At 47.7% G+C, this 14639-nt stretch overlaps 2 protein-coding genes across 2 annotated transcripts in view; one reads left to right on the top strand and one right to left on the bottom strand.

Annotated features, from left to right (window-relative positions):
- Positions 1 to 14639, bottom strand: part of WDFY4 (WDFY family member 4) — a 195813-nt gene that overhangs the window by 38488 nt on the left and 142686 nt on the right. Inside the window, exon 48 of the mRNA XM_083615378.1 lies at positions 1134 to 1176. Coding sequence (XP_083471504.1) covers positions 1134 to 1176 — 43 coding nt within the window. The remainder of the gene's footprint in view (positions 1 to 1133; positions 1177 to 14639) is intronic.
- LRRC18 (leucine rich repeat containing 18) lies at positions 4035 to 13375 on the top strand. The gene is made up of 2 exons (XM_083616019.1): positions 4035 to 4324; positions 12391 to 13375. The coding sequence occupies exon 2, from the start codon at positions 12482 to 12484 to the stop codon at positions 13247 to 13249; it is 768 nt and encodes a 255-aa protein (XP_083472145.1). The 5' UTR covers positions 4035 to 4324; positions 12391 to 12481; the 3' UTR covers positions 13250 to 13375.

Raw genomic sequence — 14639 nt, 5'->3', positions numbered from 1 at the left:
AAACTCAGCCTTCCAGATGTTTTGGGACTACAACTCCCATCATCCCTAGCTAACAGGACCAGTGGTCAGGGATGATGGGAGTTGTAGTCCCAAAACATCTGGAAGGCTGAGTTTGCCTATGCCTGGTATACAGTGATCATTATATACACGAATATGCGTTGTAAAGGAAGTTACTCATAACTGATTGTCTGTTTCACACACAGTAGTCTGTGCATGTTTATTTTAGAGTGGCTTATAGGTTGCTTAGGGACGCGGGTGGCGCTGTGGGTTAAACCACAGAGCCAAGGACTTGCTAATCAGAAGGTCGCGGTTCGAATCCCCGCGACGGGGTGAGCTCCCATTGCTCGGTCCCTGCTCCTGCCAACCTAGCAGTTCGAAAGCACGTCAAAGTGCAAGTAGATAAATAGGTACCGCTCCGGCGGGAAGGTAAACAGCGTTTCCGTGCGCTGCTCTGGTTCGCCAGAAGTGGCTCAGTCATGCTGGCCACATGACCCGGAAGCTGTACGCCGGCTCCCTCAGCCAATAAAGCAAGATGAGCACCACAACCCCAGAGTCGGTCACGACTGGACCTAATGGTCAGGGGCCCCTTTACCTATAGGTTGCTTGCTTTTTAATTTCCGTAGCCATAAAATGTGCTTTATGGAATCTTATGTGTTGGTATAACTTAGAATATTCAGTTGGTTAAACATTCTTTATCCCAAGTTGTTATTCATATTTTTCAAGTCTGCTTCTAGGTTTGGTTTCCTCTAGTGTTCTCTCCCCACCCCCTTTTACCCCTGAGCCTCCCGCCAAGCAATTTACCATATTTTTTCGCTCTATAAGACACACTTTTCCCCTCCTAAAAAGTAAGGGAAAATGTGTGTGCATCTTATGGAGTGAATGCAGGCTGCGCAGCTATCCCAGAAGCCAGAACAGCAAGAGGGAGCGCTGTTTTAGCTTCTGGCTTAGCCCCTCAGTCCCTTCCCCCACCTCCTGGAAAAGCCTGCAAGAGCCGCACTCCCTTTAAAGAGACGTGGAGCATGTGTGCGGCTCCTGGGGGCTTTTCCCCGAGGAGGGAGAAGGGCAGCCGATCAGTGACTTGCTGCCCGTTGGTTTCAAAGTTAGTTTGAAACCAGGGATTTCCATTTATTTACCTGCCACTTCAAGAGCATCGTCTTCTCCCTTCCAGCGCTTCTCCTGCAAGAAAAGGAAGAGGAAAAAGATCACGCTGAGAATTTCTCCTCTGACAAAGGAGTAGTGGCAAAGGCCAGTACAGTAGAACCTTGGTTCCCAAACGGCTTAGTTGCTGAACAAATCAGCTCCTGGACACCGCAAACCCGGAAGTGAGTGTTCTGGTTTGCGAACATTTTTCAGAAGCCGAACATCCGACGCAGCTTCCGATTAAGTGCAAGAAGCTCCTGCAGCCAATCGGAAGCCGCGCCTTAGTTTTTGAACTGTTCCGGGAGTCGAATGGACTGCTGGAACAGATTACGTTTGAGAACCAAGGTACCACTGTATCAGCTAGTTGTGCTTACTTCTTTTTAAATTTATACCCCACTTTTTATTAATTGTGGCAGCATTTGCACTTTGAAACTACCTGCCTATTGAGATCCACTTGTACTCTTTTCAGTGCTTGCTAAAAACATTCTTGTTTAGAATGCCTATCCAGATGCTTAGAAAGTTGAGGTAATTTTAATCTGTTATTAAAGTTTCAACTTTAGTATCCTCTTGTATGTGAACTTTTCTTGATTTTTGTAAACCACTCTGAGACTTTTAAAAATCAAGTATAAATTTTATGTTTTTTTAAACAAATACAGTGGTACCTCAGGTTAAGTACTTAATTCATTCCGGAGGTCCGTATTTAACCTGAAACTGTTCTTAACCTGAAGCACCACTTTAGCTAGTGGGGCCTCCCGCTGTTGCCGCGCCGCCGGAGCCCAATTTCTGTTCTCATCCTGAAGCAAAGTTCTTAACCTGAAGCACTATTTCTGGGTTAGCGGAGTCTGTAACCTGAAGCATATGTAACCTGAAGCGTATGTAACCCGAGGTACCACTGTAATTGTTGCATAGCAATAGTTTGGACATGATTGAGACCACTAATGGTTGTTGTTTTTTTTCCCATAAGAGAGTTACAACACAGGTGAAATGGGGCAACCAAACCTCTGCATTGGAATAGTCACCATTGCTGGTGAGCAGGGCAGCCCAAGGCATATTGCCGCCTGAGGCAAAGGACATTATTATGGTCTCCATTCCATGTGCAGACGCTGAGCAGGTTAATGTAGAAAGTGGAAGGGCAGGTTATACAGCACACAGAGCACTGTGTTCCAACAAAGAGGAATGGCCGGGGGCTTATGCGCCCATTTCACAGCTTCTGCCACCCGAGGTAGGACCAGCCCTGTAGGTGAGAGAGCATTTTCCTCTCCCACCTGAACTCCCCCCCCCCCCGGAGGTAGAGAGAGCAAAAGTAGAAAGCAGAGGTAAAACTTGACAGCCACCAAATGAGCACTGTGCTTTATTGATATTAATTAATGCATGGAGAAATGTTGGAGAGTATGCCTTAGTCTTAGTTGGAGAGTATGCCTTAGGGGCGTGGGTGGCGCTGTGGGTTAAACCACAGAGCCTAGGACTTGCCGATCAGAAGGTCAGAGGTTCGAATCCCCACGACGGGGTGAGCTCCCGTTGCTCGGTCCCTGCTCCTGCCAACCTAGCAGTTCGAAAGCGCGTCAAAGTGCAAGTAGATAAATAGGTACCACTCTGGTGGGAAGGTAAACAGTGTTTCTGTGTGCTGCTCTGGTTTGCCAGAAGCAGCTTAGTCATGCTGGCCACATGACCCGGAAGCTGTACGCCAGCTCCCTCGGCCAATAAAACGAGATGAGCGCCACAACTCCAGAGTCGGCCACGACTGGACCTAATGGCCAGGGCTCCCTTTACCTTTACCTATGCCTTAGTCCACATTGGTTTTATTTTTTTAAAAAAATTGGTATGGTAGGATGTCCCTAGTTTCATCAGAGAAACGCTGTAGGGTATGGAATTATGTGACCCCCCCCCAAGCCAAGGAGATAAGTAACTGTACAACCTTTAGAAGACATCTGAAGGCAGCCATGTATAGGGAAGCTTTTTAACATTTTATTATGTTTTCATATAGGGACGCGGGTGGCGCTGTGGGTAAAACCTCAGCGCTTAGGACTTGCCGATCATCAGGTCAGCGGTTCGAATCCCCACGGCGGGGTGCGCTCCCGCTGCTCGGTCCCAGCGCCTGCCAACCTAGCAGTTCGAAAGCACATCAAAGTGCAAGTAGATAAATAGGGACCGCTTACTAGCGGGAAGGTAAATGGCGTTTCCGTGTGCTGCGCTGGCTCGCCAGATGCAGCTTGTCACGCTGGCCACGTGACCCAGAAGTGTCTTCGGACAGCGCTGGCCCCCGGCCTCTTAAGCGAGATGGGCGCGCAACCCCAGAGTCGGACACGACTGGCCCGTACGGGCAGGGGTACCTTTACCTTTACCTTTTATGTTTTCATAAATGTTTGAAGCCACCCAAAGTGGCTGGGGCAACCCAGTCAGATGGGACAGGAATAAAGAATAAAGTAATTATTACGGAATAAAGGTAATGGGACCCCTGACAGTTAAGTCCAGTCGTGACTGACTCTGGGGGTTGCGGCGCTCATCTCTCTTTATTGGCTGAGAGAGCCGGCGTACAGCTTCCGGGTCATGTGGCGAACCAGAGCAGTGCACGGAAACGCTGTTTACCTTCCCGCCGGAGCGGTACCTATTTATCTACTTGCACTTTGACGTGCTTTCGAACTGCCAGGTTGGCAGGAGCAGGGACTGAGCAATGGGAGCTCACCCTGTCGTGGGGATTCGAACCGCCAACCTTCTGATAGGCAAGTCCTAGGCTCTGTGGTTTAACCCAAAGCGCCACCCACGTCCCTTATTACGGAATAGGGCATCCCTAATTTCACCGGAGAAATGTTGGAGGGTCTGTTGCTTCACCCTGCTACGTCGCCAGGGTTAGACACAGGGCAATGATTTCACGGGTGCTATGAGGCCTCTTGCATAGCAGCCTGATCTGTCCTTCAGCCACAGAATTCTACCAGATAAAGTGATCAGCCAGAGAGCCTCACAACCCTGTTCTGAGTCATGGGCTGAGTGGCTTCTGCTGGTTGGAGCTGTCTGTTTCACTGGGAGGTGCAGCCAGGGCCCTCGGGCGCCACCTTTGACCTGGCATGTTGCAAACCAGGCAGGCATATGCTAATGGTCTCCAAGGGCTTGGAATTTCCTGTTGCTTAGGAACCAAAAGTTTCACAGGCTACATCACAAGAGCTGACTAGAATATCACAGGAACAGGGTAAGTCAACTTCTCCCAAAGCAGATCCTACCTTATTTTAGAGTTTAGATTTTAGAGCTTGTAATCCTGCAGAAATCTGGAAGGGATAAACATTTCCCTTGCAGTCCAGGTTCCCGCCCCCCCCCCCCGCTAACTTCCAAACAGTGGCAACGATAAGGACCCATTGTTTGAAGGAGATTAGTGGAAGAAGTTTGCTAACAGAAAAAGCTTGTGTTCAGTGCCAGATCCACTCGGCGGGCTTGCTTAGTTTCCCAAGGTGCCAGCAGCTAATGCACTTTTCTGTTTATATACAGCAGCTTAGCAACGCCGTCAAGCTGCTCAGATGAAGTCTCTTCATCAATTCTCTACGCAGAATATCTTGTGTGGGTTTGATACCAGGAACATTTCTACCTTTTTCTTTTTAAAGGCTGTATAAGAGGAACTTTCTCTCCCCCCCCCCCCGCACTCCTCCTAGATGAAACTAAAGAGATGAATTCAATTGCTTTGCTCTCCGATAGCAAGCTGCTGTGAGCCAAAGAGAACCTGCACATCACAGCCTTTGTGAAATGGAGGTTCTCTTTAGTTTAAAGCAGCCTGCCTGCAGAAAGCAAAGCAGTTTGAATCCATCTCTTTAGTTTTATGTAGGAGGAGGGCTGAAAAGGCCGTCAAGTTAGCCGGGATACGCGATTTGTACGTTTCCTAACAGAGGGACTCGATATGTGTCTCTGTCAATCAAGGGTCAAACTATATGTGAGGCATGGAAAGTTTAGTTTGAAATGCTCCTCTGGCTGGTTTTATTTAGCCACAGGGTGGTGAGGATGTGTTCATCTGTATCTTGTCACGCAGGGATGGGTGGGTTAACCCTTTCCTTGGGACAACACTGTCCCAAAATAACAGAATGAGCGACGAATCTGGCCCCCCAAACTTTGGGAGAAAATGGGAGCTGAGCACCCAATATCACTGTGTCTTGGAGAAGCGAAAGACTTTGCTCCTTACATTAGAGTGCACACAAATGGTGTGTTCTCAGATTCTGTCTGCACGAGTCATGCAAGTTGCAAATACAGTGGTACCTCAGGTTAAGTACTTAATTCATTCCAGAGGTCCATACTTAACCTGAAACTGTTCTTAACCTGAAGCACCACTTTAGCTAATGGGGCCTCCCACTGCCGCCGTGCCACCGGAGCACGATTTCTGTTCTCATCCTGAAGCAAAGTTCTTAACCTGAAGCACTATTTCTGGGTTAGCGGAGTCTATAACCTGAAGCGTATGTAACCTGAAGCGTATGTAACCCGAGGTACCACTGTAACAGCGAGAGCTGGCTTTGCAGTAGAAAAACAACATGGCTGGCTTCACAGAAAAGGGCCCTTGGTTTTCAACGATGTGCAGACTTTCTCCTTCAAATTAATCAGAATATGCCTGAGCGGCCACAGAGAGCATCCATTTGGGCCCAAGGAATTCAGCGGGGAATGTGGCGTGTGGGGAGAAAGGGGGCGTGTGGATATGCAATGGGGTGGGAAGAATGATTAGGCATGTGAGCAAAGCCATTTATTATGCATTTAGTGGGGATGTCAAGCTTGCTGCCTGACTTGCAATACTGCGAGGTCTCAGTTCATCAGCCCCAATGGGATAAGGTTAGTAGCAGAAGCTGCTATCTATCTGGGAGTTCCCAGTTCAAAGCTCAGCCACAAACCTGATGACTCCAGGTGAGAGCAGGAGCTGATGGCAGCGTTTCTGCCACCTTACCAGGACGGTATAGAAGCAGAGGCAAGGTTAGGTGTGTGTGGACACCCTGCAAGAGACAACCTGGTCTCACAGCGATGCGTCTGCGCCATGCAGCCCCAATTCTACCACCAGCTTGTCACACCCCAACACTGTACTCATAAACACGAGCAACGCCACCTGCCTGTCTGATGCAGAATACAGAGAAGTTCTGCTTTTACCGTATTTTTCACTCCATAAGACACACCTAGTTTTTAGAGGAGGAAAACAAGGAAAAAACTTTTCTGAACGAAACAGTGGATGTATGATTTTTGTGGTTCATGCTGTGGCCACAGACATGTGATTTGATGGTGAGTTTGGGGTAGCCCAATGCAAAAATCCTGAGAATCCATGGGGATCCGTGCTTTGTAACCACGTTTTTGCGCCATTGCGGCCCCACACAACAGTGGGTGCGTGATTTTTTTGGTGCAGGCTGTAGCCATGGACATGCTATGTGATCTGATGGTGAATTTGGGGTGACCCAATGTAAAAATCCTGAGGATCCATGGGCTTTTACCTTCCCCCTCTCAGGGAGCCTCCGCTAGCGTCCCTTATCTCTCTCCCGATCCCACCGATCAGCTGCTTCTTTTCAACACTGCCTTTTCCTCTTGTTTGCCTTAGTGTCTTTTCCTTAGCTGGAGCAGTTTTTTGCTCCTCCTTTTCTTCTAATTTCCCTCCTCATTGCTTTAGTCTTCCTGTCTCCTCTCCTTGCAAGTTTGCTGTCTTTACCTCCCCCCTCCCAGGCAGCCTCCTTTATTGCTAGCGTCCCTTATCTCGCTTCTGATCACTTGCGATCAGCGGCTTTGTTTCAACACCCACTTCCCTCTTTCAAAACAAAAAGTATGATCTGCTTTTAGCCCCTGGGCAATTCGGCTCCATGGACCATGCATTCACTCCATAAGACGCACAGACATTTCCCCTTACTTTTTAGGATGAAAAATGTGCGTCTTATGGAGCGAAAAATACGGTATTTGTCGACAAAGCAAGTCCCAGACCTTCCCAGTCTGGTCTGCTCTCTGCCTAGAAACTCCAGTCTCTCAAAGCCTTGCACACCTGCAAATCAACTTGTGGCGCCGCAATTGGCAGAAAACTGGTGTGCAAAGCAGGATTTAACTCCTTGCTCATCAAGCTGCTGAGTGGTGGGTAAGGCTGGGCAATGTATCAATCCATCATCCAACATCAGTTTGAAGTCCACACTAATGGTTTCATAAAATTCGACATGGCGCTATATTGCGAATCACAATGTGTGCATGTGTGCTATGTAAAAAAAAACATGATATGGGAAAAACCATGGAGCTGGTCATCACTTCTCTCCTGATTCTTTCTGTCCTTGTTGCTCTGTACTATAACATAACAGTTGTAACAATATGGTAAAATAAGTAAAATGTGTCTGTTTTAGACCACTTAAGGTAAAGGTAAAAGGTAAAGGACTCCCATCGAAGGCGACTATGGGGTTGTGACGCTCATCTCACTTTCAGGCCCAGGGAGTCAACCTGTGTCCACAGACAGCTTTCCAGGTCATGTGGCCAGCAGGACTTAACTGCTTCTGGCGCAATGGGACACCGTGATGGAAGCCAGAGCACATAAAACGCCATTTACCTTCCCGCTGGAGCGATACCTATTTACTTGCATTGGCGTGCTTTCAGGTTGGTAGAAGCTGGGACCGAGTAACGGGAGCTCACCCTGTCGCGGGGATTCAAACTGCCAACTTTCTGATCGCCAAGCCCAAGAGCCTCAGTGGTTTACACCACAGCACCGCCCACGTCCCCAACTATCACTTTGTAGTAGCAGTTACCAGGACATTACCTCGTTCACCTCTGCATAGTTACATCCTTATTTCAGACATCGTGATATATAGGTATATCACAATGTTATAGCATGATATTGAAGACCAGACTTTGCTCAGCCCTAGTGATGGGGGTGTTAAATCCTGCTCCGTTATAGGCAGGATTCATAGGCAGGATTCAATACGAACCCCTTCCTGGTGATTGAAGCCCCTGCTAAAATGAAGATATCCTCCACCCCACCCATTTTAGCAGCGCCTATTTTCATCGGAAAAAAATTAACAAACCTTGGAGGGGATACTTCCGGTGACAGTCAGCAACGCATTTGTGCTTGCAAAATACACCAGTACTTTCCCCCTGCATGTAATGGTATCTACTGGACTATAAACCACCCTACCTGGCTCCAGTTAAGACTTTTCCTTAAATTATTTTCTAACTTCCCCCCAAAAATAAAAAAAAATCATTTTGGTAACCTGAATCCCAATCCTGATAACAGCATCACAGCTGTTAATCAGGCCCAAGCTGGCTTTATCTGGATGCTCTTCTTTAGGGTAGACAACGTTCTCATTCTCCAGACCATCTTACTGGCTTTGACTAAATAAAAAAGTGATACGAAGTGGATACAGTTTTCACGAAAACAAAAAGATCCGAGAAGTCTCTTCCAGGAGTAGAGTCTTACTGAAAGGCCAGATGGATCTGTATTGGGAGCCAAGGTTGTTCCCTGCCATTATTTTATTTTGGAGAAAGCTAAGTGTTTGGGCGAATGTGGGATCCTGGCACAAATTGTTAAGGGCCGCAGTATGTTATTGAAATGAGCTGAAATGCATTATCTCCCATCTGATCCCTGCGTCTATGTACTTGCACATGATTAATGAGTAGTCAAAAAGCCTGAAGGGCTTGTAATGAAACCTTTCTAATGGAGAGGAGTGTTGTAGACAAATCTATATTCTTTCTCAAACAATCATTCATCAAAACGGTGATTTGACTCTTCACAATTAAATGCCGGAGATTTCGGTTCAGCTGGGGCTCAGCCAAGTGGAACCGGTGCTCATCGCTACCCTGCAAGCACCTACAAAAAGCGCCAAAAAATGATTTCCGGAAAGTACGGACAACTAGCAACTTGCTTGGGGGTTGGGTTCCGGGGATTGTGTGTAAAGCCAAAATCACGTCTAGTCAGAGCAACCCCAGAAATTCTCCCATGTGACTATCCCTTCCTTTCCAGAGCTGGTGCACCAAATGCGTCTTTCCCCTTATGTAGGAACGCGGGTGGCGCTGTGGTCTAAACCACTGAGCCTCTTGGGCTTGCTGATCGGAAGGTCAGCGGTTTGAATCCCCGCAATGGAGTGAGCTCCCGTTGCTCTGTCCCAGCTTCTGCCAACCTAGCAGTTTGAAATCACACCAGTGCAAGTAGATAAATAGGTACTGCTGTGGTGGGAAGGTAATCAGCATTTCCATGCACTCTGGTTTCTGTTGCAGTGTTCCGTTGCGCCAGAAGCAGTTTAGTCCTGCTGGCCACATGACCCGGAAAACTGTCTGTGGACAAACGCCGGCTCCCTCGGCCTGAAAGCGAGATGAACGCCGCAACGCCATAGTCACCTTTGCCTGGACTTAACCGTCCAGGGGTCCGTTACCTTTTTAACTTTTCCCCTTATGCAAGGTGGAGAGCTTTTAAAGTCTCTGCCTAGCTTATCAGGCTCTGCGAAGGACTCGTGAAGGCTCTGGAGGCATTTGCATGGATGGCCCAGATGTCTCAACCTTTCCAGTGCCTGGGAAGCTGTCCACTTTGTGGGCGTCTAATTTGTGCAAGCGCAGCTGTCCAGCTGCCAAGCACATAAAACTGCACTTGCCCAGGTTAAACATGTATGAGTTGTGAGTCAACTGTACTGCATTTTCTTGCAGTTTACCTAGGGACATGCCTCACTCAGTGACATTTTCATCCTTTCATTCCATTGGCCCTTTTCACTTTCGTTTTGCATTCTGCTGCAACGGGTTTAGCTTGCACTAGTCTTCCTTCTGTTAGTCCACTGATGCGGAAATATACCTATTCTTTTTTAAGCGCACCGCCCGGCACAATCGATGTGCCTACCTCAGCAATCAACAGATATTTACAAATTGATTGCCTGCCCTGTGCATTTCCTTTCAAAGTTAATGGATTTCCAGAGGAGCACCCCGGTTGGTCTTTCGCAGCAAAACCAACAAAGTGTATAGTGCCACCTTTAAAAATAAAATTAATAGAGTGGCTTGTCACATAACGGCCCATCACAAAGCCATCTACGGCTGCAATCCTAACCGTGGTCTACGAAGAAGTAAGACGCATTGAATTCTGGGGTGTTTACTGCCATATAAGTGGGGTTGAGGGATGCAGGTGGCGCTGTGGGTTAAACCACAGAGCCTTGGGCTTGCCGATCAGAAGGTCGGTGGTTCGAATCCCCGCAACGGGGTGAGCTCCCGTTGCTCAGTCCCAGCTCCTGCCCACCTAGCAGTTCGAAAGCACGTCAAAGTGCAAGTAGATAAATAGGTACCGCTCTGGCGGGAAGGTAAATGGTGTTTCCGTGTGCTGCTCTGGTTCGCCAGAAGCGGCTTAGTCATGCTGGCCACATGACCCAGAAGCTCTACGCCGGCTCCCTCGGCCAGTAAAGTGAGATGAGCACCGCAACCCCAGAGTCTTCTGTGACTGGACCTAACGGTCAGGGGTCCCTTTACCTTTACCTTTAAGTGGGGTTAGCCTTTCTTTCTTTGGCTTTTAATTAGTTTATTAATGGTTTTTCTTGTATAACAAGCTAATTGAGAAAAACACAAATAGTGTCTCCACTTTCAGTTCACAGAGTCTGTTTACATTCGGTGTGAGACACTACTATCATATGCATTATGCGGTTGGGGGGAAAGAGAGAGGAGAGCAGGGAGGGAGATTGGGGGGGATCTTTTCTTCTATTACATCCTTTCTCACAACCCTGATTTCACAGTTCATTCTGTCGTTTCCCTCATCAGGCATCATGCAGGGAGGACAGGAAAAGGGCAAGAACACTTTTTAAAACAACAGTACAAAGTATGGATAGTTTAAAAAGAGAGAGAGCTGTCATATCCAAATGATCCTCCTCACTTTGAGGCTGAGGCTGGGACTCTAATTGAGCAAAACACAAAGTCTACAGAGAGCAAAAGAGATGACTTATTTCCATGGGAAAAGATCAATAAAGAAGGAGGCATTCCATTGAAACCCTGATTAGCTTTGCAAAACGTGCTGGCACAGTTGCACTGCTGCACCACTAGGGGCATTGGTTTTCAAAACTCAAAATAGGAAGCAGGTTAAGGCTGCGATATGTGGCGCTGTGGGTTAAACCACAGAGCCTGGGACTTGCCGATCAGAAGGTCGGCGGTTCGAATCCCCGCGACGGGGTGAGCTCCCGCTGCTCGGTCCCTGCTCCTGCCAACCTAGCAGTTCGAAAGTGCAAGTAGATAAATAGGTACCGCTTCAGCAGGAAGGTAAACGGTGTTTCCATGCACTACTCTGGTTCGCCAGAAGCGGCTTAGTCCTGCTGGCCACATGATCCGGAAGCTGTACGCCGGCTCCCTCAGCCAATAAAGCGAGATGAGCTCCGCAACCCCAGAGTCAGCCATAACTGGACCTAATGGTCAGGGGTCCCTTTACCTTACCTTTGCCTTACTACCCCACGTGCCTGGGAGTAAGTTCCAGGGAATCCACTGGAACTTGCTGCCGGGTAAACATAGGTAGACTTGCAGCTTTTGGACATATAAGCCACAGCTCGCAACGAGCAACCTAAACATACACAAAATCGACAAACAACGCTTCAGATAAAAGAAAGCCAATGGGGGAGCTGTTGGGCAGTTGTAATTGTATGTCAGTGAATATGTAGATAATGTATACTGGAAAGCAATTTGTGTATCTATTTGTGAATTTATTTATTTTTAAACCAACTTTCATTGTAGAGAACTTAGGGGTAAGCATTCATAGGAAGAGTCCATGCTGTGATGGATTTGGTGACTGTGGGTGTATATCAAACAGGCAAATGGAAGGAAATTGGCTTGATAGTTAATTTTCACTGGTTTCCTCCAACAACTAAGTTTATTGGCTTTGGATTGGTACTGAAGAAGAGTTCTGTACCTGATTGCCCTGACTCAGCTAAAAATCTAGGGGCATAGGCTGAACCAACTGAACTTTGGGCCAAACTCATCATGTCTCTGTTGAGCTGCTCAGCCTCCACGCATAACAGCTGATGTCCAGGGTAGCGCAGCAGCCACAACCGCTTCCTTGAGCATTAGCTGAAGAAGCCCTGCTGCCCCTCCAGCAGCAGGATGAAAACAACGCCCCCTTCAGGCTCTGGGGATGGTCTCCTCATGAGCCAGAGGCTTGTTGAGGCTGCTCCTCCAGCTGCCCTTGCAGCTCACGCAAGCTTGCACACCTGGTGCATGGGGAAGAAGCTTTCTGTCATTCTGTATTAACAGTATTTTAATAAGAGAACCCTGCCCAGCAAAAAGGAGTGACCTCTATAGATTTAACAATTATATGTGTATGTGTTTTTCATTCAGGTTCAACAATAAGCAGCAGCAGATCTCATTGGGACGCTTTCCTTGGACTCCTTTAATTCATCTAATCTGTGTCACACTCTTTTCGCTGGGAATGGCTAAGGGGGGGAAAAATCCCAAGGGGAAAAAGGTCACCTTGAAAGTTGCTAAGAACTGCATCAAGATCACATTTGACGGGAAACGTCGCCTTGATCTGAGCAAGATGGGCATCACCACTTTCCCCAGGTGCATCTTGAAGCTGAATGATGTGGACGAACTGGACCTCAGCAGAAACATGCTCAAGAAGATCCCAGACTCAATTGACAAGTTCACGAACCTGCGCTGGCTGGACTTGCACAGCAACCAGATTGAGAAGCTGCCAGAAACAATAGGGAACCTACAGAGTCTCATTTTCCTGAATCTTTGCAACAACAAGCTAACGGCCCGGAGTTTGCCCATGGAGCTAAACCAGCTCAAGATCTTGCGTAATCTCAATCTTGGCCTCAACCACATTGACAACCTCCCAACCACTCTGGGGCAACTGAAGGAGCTGCAGGAAGTTGGAGTATTTGACAATTTACTGAAGAGCATCCCAAACAGCATTGCAAAGCTCCCTAAACTCAAGAAGTTGAATTCCAAGCGGAATCCCTTTCCTGGGCCCACAGAAGAGGAGCTCTACATTGACCACATTAAGCGCCTCGAGACACTCTACGTGGTGGAAGAAAAAGATCTTTGCTACCCATGCTTGAGGAAATGTCAAGAAGAGAGGGACAAGCTGAACAAACTGAAGAACACTGCGCCTGCCCCTCTCAGAAAGCCAAACTTTTCGAGCCTCATGACGCCCAATTCTACGGCAAAGGAGAACCAGGCAGATTGGAGGTGAATGGGCTACAACCATCACCAATGGATGCATGGCCAATAGCGAGGTAGAGGCAAGGCACAGTGTGGCCCCTTTGCATCCAATCATTGTAATCTGTCCCCAAGCAATAAAAGCGCTCTTGATCACATAGCTCTGCACCCACTAGAAGAGGTTCTCCACTACTACTAAGCATGTGTCAGTCCACCAAACAGAAAACAATATACACATATTGACAGGCTTGGAGCCCTGATCGGTGATCTATAAACCTGCTGGCCACTCTCACCCATGGCAAGAGCAGCTCTTCAGTTTGGGGCTAGAGGAATGTGCAGGGATCGTCACCACAGTTGCGCTGAGCTTCAGATATTCAGCACTAATATGGAGAAGACCCTTGCCTGACCAAGAAGAAAAGGCGTGGGATTGTTTGGGCACTGGGTGGAAGAGGTACTCCAAGAGTTTGCCTGTCCACTGCTAAAGCAAAACCCAACCTTCCCTTTTAGCTTAGAGAGGAATAGTGAGGGTTGATGTTTTGTGGTTGGGTGGTGGAGCCTGAATACTTTCCTACTCAACCCCCAAATAAGCCCAACCTATTTTTCTAGTTCTGGAGAGGGTGGCTGTTTGGGTACTTGGCAACAGAGGTGTTGTCAGTGCCTCACCACCCATGACCAAAGTAAGCTGCTGGTCCTCTCCTCCAGCTCTAACACCCATCCCTCTCTCCAGTTCCAAACTTAGCACATAGGGGACGGGGAGTAGAGGATATAGCACAAGATATTATGGGCTGTCCCGTGAATCCGCTGGATGAAATAGTGGAAGAACGTTGCCTCAGGAGAGTGAGGAAAATTCTCAGGGATGATTCACACCCTGGCCGGCACTTTCTTGATCTCCTGCCCTCAGGCAGAAGATACAGAAGCATGATTAGTCGTGCCAACAGGGTAAAGAACAGCTTCTATCCGTGGGCTGTCAGGCTGTTGAATGAAAAGACAACAACAGGGCAACTGACTTTGGGGTTTGGTGGGTTTGCGTCAGTAAACGAGGGGAATTAAGACTAAGAGAGCTGAGTGGGGGGTGCTTGTGTAATCTCACTGTATACAAGTTGTACAAGTGACAGTAAAGTATTTCAATATTGCCCCCGATCTCATGTACAGGTGCAGGGTAAGTTCAAAAAGAGAAAGAGCAGCGAATTTTGTCCTGGCAACCAAAACTAGCCCCAAATTGTGGATCATTGGCCTTGATTGCGCAACACCACAAAAAAATATATATGCATATGACCATTGTCAAAATGCAGGATCTCTCGAAATAACTCATTTGCCCAAACCATATATCTTTTGCATTTAACGTATAGCAGCATACAGGCATGTAGAATCCAACATGTGTAAGTCTGATAACCTGTGCTCTGGATCTCCCTCTTGTTTGTTGC

This window comes from Podarcis filfolensis (assembly GCF_964270895.1).
Source record: "Podarcis filfolensis genome assembly, chromosome: 5".
NCBI lineage: Eukaryota > Metazoa > Chordata > Lepidosauria > Squamata > Lacertidae > Podarcis > Podarcis filfolensis.
This window is presented reverse-complemented; position numbering and strand designations above follow the sequence as displayed.